Here is an 8,510-nt window from a genome sequence, read left to right as displayed (position 1 = left end):
ATTATTATTATGGTTGTTGTTGTTGTTGTTTTAATTACACAAAGTATTATTTAGGAATAAATAATTTTAAAAAGTACATTGATATTATTATTATTATTATAAATGACACCTGGACTATCCACTATATTACTGGTTTCATACCTAAAACTTTAAAATTTACCGTAGTCATACCTCAACTTAACGGTCAAACTGACGCCTGTCAGGTCAGGTATCGTCCGTGTGGAGAATTGATAAGTTGGGGTATGATGAGAGTAATTTTAAAGTTATAGGTATGAATTCAGTAATATGGTGGATAGTCCAGGTACCATTTCAGTAAATAACCCTAAGAATTATACTTTCATGTTAAAAAGTGTGAAATTACCATCTTACCTTTAATGAATTAACTTACACAATCATTCCGTTATTTTCAATAAAAAATGTTCACTTATCTATATCTATACTTCTATACTTTTTTTTTTTTTGTAAAGTTAGTTTTGATTCAGACGTGCTGGAAACAATTTTAGCCAACAAATCGCTGGACCTCCAACCCCCTCCTCATGGAAAATACCTTGAGATGAGAAACCCAAAACTCGAACCCGAGACCTTGGGGAAACTCACCTCTGGGACTCACATAGTGGATTTAGAAGATACCCTTGGCCAACTCACCTAAATGGAGTTGGTTATCTATACTTCTATACTTGTATTATACCACCATGTTGAAAAGTTAACATTTTTTGGACATGTGAAATTACCATCTTACCCTTAATGAATTAAACTACACAATCATTTCATTATTTAAAAAAAAATATTCACTACTCTTTTAAATCAAATATCTTCATATGCTTACCACACTTAACGTATCTGTCGCCACCGCGATCAATGCCACCACATCATTGTCACTATCATTGCCGCCGCATTATGCGGCTACGATGCTCGTTAATTGAAAGTTAAATTATGCTTAGTTGTCAACAAATATTGTTGAAAAACTAAATAATGGCATCCAAGCCAAATTCATAGTTGACAAATAAAGATGATTGTGATGAATAATATAACATCTTTTATTAGTTTTATAAAAAGATTACAGTTAGTTGAATGGATTTGGATAATAACTTGTTAAGTGTTTAAAAAAAATAATTAAGCTACCTACTTTGGACTTCTATCAAAACTAAAACAATTAAATAAAATTTTTAAAACAACACAAGGATACCGTAAATAATAAAATATCTAAAAACTGAGATTTTATTTTAACCTCACACACTTATCTTATCCAACAACATCAAAACCTGCACAAAACTTATATTTGGACGGGTCTTAAAATATAAAATAAAAATAAAGATAAAATTTTTGAAATCTAGTAAAACAAAAAAAATCCCACCAAAACCATGTGACTCCCTGCACCCAGTAGAGCGTGACCTATGCGCGTGTCTCAAACAAGCGCGTGTATATACATTAACATTTTACACATACACCCCCTCTTTCCCTCTCATCTCAGAAAAGAAATAGACTTCAACTTTGGGAACTGTATATACACTTCCTCCTACACACACACACACACACACACACTCTTTAAACAAAGATAAAACACACACACTCACTTCATCTTCCTTCCTTAACTAGGGTTTTTCTGCTTTTTCCAACCAAGTTACTAAAGCTGCAGACGAACTTTTTTTTGCTTCATACAACCTTGTTTTCTCAGGTCAGTTATTATATATATATATTTTGCTTTCTTTTAATTATTTCTTGCATTTTTAAGACTTCATAAAGTATTTATCATTATTTCTATACATTCATTTTAAGAGTTCATAAAGTTGTTATGTTATTTGTATACAAACTTTTTTTTTTTCCTGAATAATTTGTAATAGCATTTTAGCTTATAAAGTATTTGCGTTATTTTGGGTTTCCCAGTTTTTTTTTTTATAATTTCATTAAGGTTGTGTGTGTGTGTGTTGTTTATATTATTTTTTTTATTATGGGTACTTGAGAAAATATGCAAAAAATTGAAAAAGTTTTTTACTTTTTATATATTAATTAGCCATTGTGCTGCTGCATTTGCATGCTTTTGTTGTTTACTTTTTATATTTATTATTTAAAAAGGAAATGGTATTGTGTTATGTAATGCTTATGTGTGGTTCAGAGAATCTGTTTGGTAGATCTAAAAATGTTTCAAAAAATAAAAATAAAAATGAATCTATTGCACTTATTGGGAGCTTCTCATCTACCCATCAAAGTATTTTCTTTATTATTATGTGTATGTATATGTATTATCATGAAAAACTTGAATGCAGTAGTAGCTGCTTTGTCTTTCTAGTCAAAATCAATTCTTGGTTCATTTTTTAGTATGTCTTTCTGTGTCAGTTTGTGAGTATTTATTGGATCTTTTGAGCTATTTAAAGCAAATATTTCATTAGTAAATAAATCAACAAAATAGTACTCTTTTTTGTCTAAAACAAAGTTCACAACTTTAAATGCTACTAAAATATTTAATAGAAGAAAAAAAGTGTCTTGGATAGTTAGATAGACCATTTTATAAGTTACTCAGTAGTTACAAACATTTTTACAGAAGCTATTATGAGTCTTAAATAACTGTTTCCAGGACATTTTTTGAGACTCCTAATTTGAAAAGGTAAAGTTAGATTTGTGTTTTAGTACTTTGAAAACTTGTTTGGATTTATATGTGGCTTGAAAGATGCTGTTATCAAGTACAGAGTAATTTTTTTTTTTAAGTCAATATTTTTGGTTATGCTGATTCGGATTTATTTGTCAATTTTTACACATGGTGTATCAAAGCTTTTACCAACTGTGGTATTTGACCAATATAGTGACTAAGTTTATGGGTCCAACCCATGATTGAGTCGTTACACCAAGTGACATCGGACCCCGGGCGTCAAAGAGTAGGGTCATTCGGTACCGAGCCAACCCTTGGTTGTGAAAAAATATCTTCAATGCTTATTTTTATCAAACAAGGATTCAGAGTGAAAAAAAGTTACTTTTATCATGGTGTCTAACTTATGTGGGTGATAATGATTATCATTACATTTCCTGCATTTTAATTATTAGAGATATATTTTGACTTTTGTAGCCAAACTTGCTATATGGCTAAACCTAAAAGTTTCATTTAGCAGTTTAGTGTCAAACGAGTTTGTTTTAGGCGAAGTATAAAACAAAAAAAATCGTTAACAGCATGAAAACAATATGAATATATAAACATTTTGAAGCTACTAAAGTTTGAATTGCTCTAGTAAGCTATAGTATAATTTAACTACGTAATATTGGTTTCTTAAAGCATAATTTTGGTGACTGTCTATATGATTTCTTTCTTTATTAATTTATTTCGTACGATGTAGTGTATATTATATTGTTTTTGAAATGCATCATGACACAGTGACACACAAAGATTGAAAAAGAAGTTAAAGAGGAAAAGCATAAAAGATGGTTTTGTCTTACGATATCTGTCTTTAATTTCTTCTTATTGATGCATCTTTTTCCCTTATTACTCCTTTGTCCAACAAAAAGAATCGTTTGATTTTGGAAATCTATCTTATGTGTTTATAGATTAGAAAGTATTTTCTTTGTTTCTAATGTCTTAATTACGCTTACATAAATCTTGTGGTTCAAGTTCAATACCAATTGTACTTTGCAAGAAAATAACAATAAAAAAAGAGTAATTTTAGCCCGTGAACATTTAAAGAAAGAAACACCACTATATTTTCGGATGAATTTCTTTTTTGGAAATGCGTTGGGCTTTAATTTTCCTCATGGTGTTAGTTTGGTTGTTGGGAGTGGGGGTAGTTCTTATTGGAGCTTGGAGTTTCTTTGAAGTGTTGTATTTGTTTAAACCTTAGTTTTGTTTTTTTTAGTTGACATTGATTAAAGTTTGGGTTTCCTACATGACATCATTTTGTTGGTAACCTTTCACATAAGCATTACATTGCATACATAATATATATAAACAAATCTTTCTTTCTGACCCAAGCATTCCTCTGCAAACCATTCTAGGAATTGTGGGTCAACTGCTTTATTCAAGTGGGCCTTTTTAGAGGATTGCTTTTACTTAAGGGTAATTTAGACAATGCAAACTCCAAAGACAAGGTATGGCTCTTATCGTTCATTCATTGCAGTAGTTTTGTCTTCCTATAGTCATTTCTGATCTTTAAAATATCCAAAATGGTGTTTGCCTTTCCGTTTGAGATGGGCTTAGGGAAATAATAATTCTATTATCACTTGTACCACATGCCTTAAATCTGTTACACTGCTGTGGATATCTGTTCCAGCTCTAAGAAAACGTCCTCATATTTGCAAAGTATAATGTTCATTTTATGTGTTATTTTTTTAAAAGAGCCATAATTCATTTTTAAGATAACATGCATGTTTTTGCTGCCGAGTGGCCTTTTGTGACATTGATTAACATTGGGACCCTGTTCATGCCACTCACTTTCAGTATTTATTTGATGAGTCCCCTTTATTTTCATTTACATTTTCTGAAAGAAGTGGTCCGTGTTAATCTTCATGTGCTTAAAAATATTTGCCTAAGCATTTTTGGAAATTTCAAGTCATAGTACCAATTTGTTTCTGATCATTATGACAGATTGCTGGCCATTTTGAGCAATTATGATCAAATGTTCAATTCGATAAAAGTGGTCCTTATTTGCATTTGTTATGAGGATAGATATTTGATAAGAGTTAGGGATGCCTGTCTAATTACCTAGATTATATACCATCAACAATTGCTGCATGAAATCTGGTACTTAGTTGTATATTTTGTGTTTTAAGACGCTTGGTTAAATGCACACTTCTAGCTATATAAATTGTACATTGTTAATGTCATCACCTTATTTGTTTATTCACAATGTTAAATAAACAGGGCTGCTACCTTGGAGGTGCCACAGAGGACACCGAAAACTGCTAGGCAGCTCAAAACGGCAGGAGCAGAACCTGATAATTCTTCATCTCAAAGTCCAGCAAACAGAACACCTAAAGCAAGAAGTCCGAAAATTGCTGACCGTCGATCACCCCGTACACCGACATCCGAGGTATAATAGCCATGATCTGAGATGGAAAAATGGGTGGTTTGCTGATTTGGATGGGTAAATTATGTCCGGTTGACCCGGAAAACTGTTTGTTCGTAACTGTACATTTTTTATACGGAGTAAGCATCTAATTTGTTAGAGATGATTAAAAAGTTGCATCATTTTATAATCTAGTTTCTTTTTAGATAAAATGACAAAGGTTTTAAGCTTTTCATCCAAACTTAAGGTGACACTGGACCTGTCTCTTTCCAAGTTTTTTATTTAATTTTCTCTTTGACCTGTTAGGAATAACACATAACCCCAATCGATTCATTCAGGAGTAAAAAGTTCAATGTTTTACTACCTATACTACAAGACACAAGAGTTTTGCATTCACTCTGTTTTATAACGAGTACCTGGTAAATTATTAAGTCATTATGTGTATAATGTAGAAAAAACGGCCCGGAAGAGTGGCGGATCTGGAAACTCAGCTTGCAAATCTCCAAGAAGAACTTAAGAAAGCCAAGGAGCAACTAAGCCAGTCAGAATCATGGAAGAAGCAGGCACACGATGAAGCCGAAGATGCCAAAAAGCAGCTTGCAGAAATGTCAGAAAAGCTTCAAGATTCACAACAACAGCTTGATGAGATTTCTGCTTCTGAAGAATCCCGACTTCAAGAACTCAGAAAGCTCTCACAGGACCGGGACAGGGCCTGGGAATCTGAACTAGATGCTGTCCAGAAACACCACTCTATGGACTCTGCTGCTTTGGCTACCGCCGTGAATGAGGTCCAGAAACTCAAGATTCAGCTTGAAAAGCTGTCCGAATCTGAAGCTAATCAAGCAAAATATGCAGAATCAGCTCATAATGAGATGCTGACTTTAAGGCTAGAACTTTCTGAAACTCTTGCTATAGTTGAAGAACTGAAAACCCAACTGAATGATTCAAAAGATGCTGAAGCTAGAGCTTTAGAAATCGTGAGTCAAACCCGAGAACAATTGGAAACTGCAAAATCAACTGAGGAGACATTGAGGCTGGAAAAACAGAAAGCCGTTGAAGCTTATGATTCTCTAATGATGGAGTTTGAGAAGTCGAAATCCCAAGTGAATTCATTGGAAGGAATTGTCAACAAATTTCAGGTGAATGGTAGGGATGATGATGATCATCATGATGATGATCAAGACCAGCTTAACTGTGTGAAAATGGAGGTGGTAAAGTTACGAGGAGAACTTGAGGGAGCTGAAAAAAGATACCAAGATGAGTATATTCAAAGCACTTTACAGATTCGAAATGCTTATGAGCTTGTGGAACAAACAAAATCTGAATCATGCCAACAAGTTGCGATCTTGGAGGCAAATTTGGAAAAATCAAAAGCTGAGTTGGAAGATTTGAAGGCAAAGTTACAAGAGAAAGAGGACAAACTGCGAAACATATCCGAGGAAAATAAGGAATTGAATGAAAAGCTTGATAAATCAGAATCAACAACAGTGAAAGACACTGAAGATGTTACTGAAGTAACAATATTGGCAGAGGATTTGGAAGAACTGAAGAGAGTTATGGCTGAAAAAGAATCCGAACTGAAAAATGTTACTGAGGAGAATGATAGATTGAAAATGGAAAAAACCCAGGTCAATGATGAAGCTGTTGCATCTGCAGAAGCTGCAAGAGTTGCTGAGAGAGAAGCACTTATGAAAGTTGGGTATTTGACCGAAGAGGCAGATAAAAGTAGTAGAAAAGTGGTAAGGGTAACTGAGCAGTTGGATTTGGCTCAGGCGGCAAATGCTGAAATGGAGGCGGAGTTGAGAAGGCTGAAAGTGCAGTCAGACCAATGGAGGAAGGCAGCAGAGGCAGCTGCAGCCATGCTTTCTGGTAATAATAATGGGAAGTTTATGGATCGGACGGGGTCTCTTGATTCTCACACCATTGGTGGCAAGTTGAACTCCCCGTTTTCTGAAGACATGGAAGAGGAATCACCCAAGAAGAAAAACGGCAACATGTTGAAGAAGTTTGGTGTTTTTATGAAGAAAGGCCAGAAGTAATTCAAGACATTTAGCAGGTACATGTGTTCAAAGTCTAGATCAATCTTTAGTCATTTGATTAACTTTTTTGGGTGTGTTCTGAAGATACTTATTATTTGTTTGTTGGCTGAAATGCATAATTGTTGTTGATTCAGGAATGTTGCTTGGAGATCAATGAATGAAAGGTAAGAGAGGCTTTTGTTAGGGGTTTTAGTTTTATCTGTTGAGGGGATGGAGTTGCAGGCATCCTCTGTATAGTGAAAGTTGGATTGTAACGAAGTTTGACTTCTAAATTTGACCTTTCTGATGTGTCGGTGTTGCATTTTGATGGAGAATGCAAGGATTTGTAATAATATTTTTCTCATTTTCTAGTTAAATGCAACATTTTACAATCATATATTCGCCATTTTGCATCTATCATCGAAACGCTCTCTATGCTGCTATCACTTGCTTGACTGTGTCATGCGTGATTGAAATAATTATGTGCTCATTTAGATCATAAGCCAAATAAATTATTGTATAGCTAATCAAACATAATAGATTAAGGATTTATACGGTCTACCTAATCATCCAATAGCTTTAGAGGAATGATAGACATGATTTGGTTGAGGATCGGGTTAGGAATGATGACATGACTTGGTTGAGGATCGGTTCCTGTTTAAGATGTGTTCTTAATATAAGAATTAGGTGACAAAGATTAGACCACAAAAGTTTAGATGTGTTCTTAATATAAGAATTAGGTGACAAAGATTAGACCACAAAAGTTTAGAGAATTACGAGGGGGTGATTTTTCTTATTGTGGTTTTAAGTTCCATGGTCTCTATCTATAACACGCCTAAAGAAAACCTTAGTTAATAAGTGAGGGTAATTATGTTAATTTAAATAATTATCTATTAACTATTTATTGTAATAAAGTCATTAATCATTATATATTAATTACTTAAATAAATGATTATAAGTGCCAAGTATAAATACATGTAAAACATTAGTAGGGGTTAGTTAATTTGAGGACTTAAAACTAATTTTGAACATCCAATTATGGGTAGAAACTGAAAACAGTCTCTTTACTTAGGTAGAGATAAGGTCTGCGTACATTTTAACCTCCCTCATACACTGTTAAGGTATTGGATCTCAAAACCCGCAAAAGACGGCACTGAGCAGTTACTTACCTACTTTACTTACTATTTACAGTCACATGTATATCAATTAAAAAAGAGTGAGACATTATTCTCTAAGTACAAATAGTACAAGATCTTGAGTTCAAATTCATAAACCTTAGAGGATTAGGAGTGGGATGGGTTAAATTTATCGACCTTCCCAAATTCAACCAATAATATCCATAAAACTCAATTTAACCCTTTAACCTTCCCAACCATTTTATAAATTTTCAACCCTCTTAAAAAAAAACTCTTTTTTTCTTTTTTATATTAAACTAAACAATTTTTTTATAACTTTATTTACTGAAATGGTACCTGGATTATCCACCATATTACTGATTCCATACCTA

The 8,510-nt window shown here is 33.3% G+C and overlaps 1 protein-coding gene across 1 annotated transcript; it reads left to right on the top strand.

Moving 5' to 3' along the window:
* Window positions 1–1,510: 1,510 nt before the first annotated feature.
* Window positions 1,511–7,380, top strand: LOC122605514 (interactor of constitutive active ROPs 2, chloroplastic). The gene is made up of 5 exons (XM_043778469.1): window positions 1,511–1,675; window positions 3,976–4,068; window positions 4,841–5,009; window positions 5,438–7,041; window positions 7,159–7,380. The coding sequence occupies exons 2-4, from the start codon at window positions 4,049–4,051 to the stop codon at window positions 7,022–7,024; spliced, it is 1,776 nt and encodes a 591-aa protein (XP_043634404.1). The 5' UTR covers window positions 1,511–1,675; window positions 3,976–4,048; the 3' UTR covers window positions 7,025–7,041; window positions 7,159–7,380.
* Window positions 7,381–8,510: the final 1,130 nt, after the last annotated feature.

This window comes from Erigeron canadensis, chromosome 6, assembly GCF_010389155.1.
Source record: "Erigeron canadensis isolate Cc75 chromosome 6, C_canadensis_v1, whole genome shotgun sequence".
Taxonomy (NCBI): Eukaryota; Viridiplantae; Streptophyta; class Magnoliopsida; order Asterales; family Asteraceae; genus Erigeron; species Erigeron canadensis.
The sequence above is the reverse complement of the archived record's forward strand: the minus strand, read 5'-3'. Positions and strand labels throughout refer to the sequence as shown.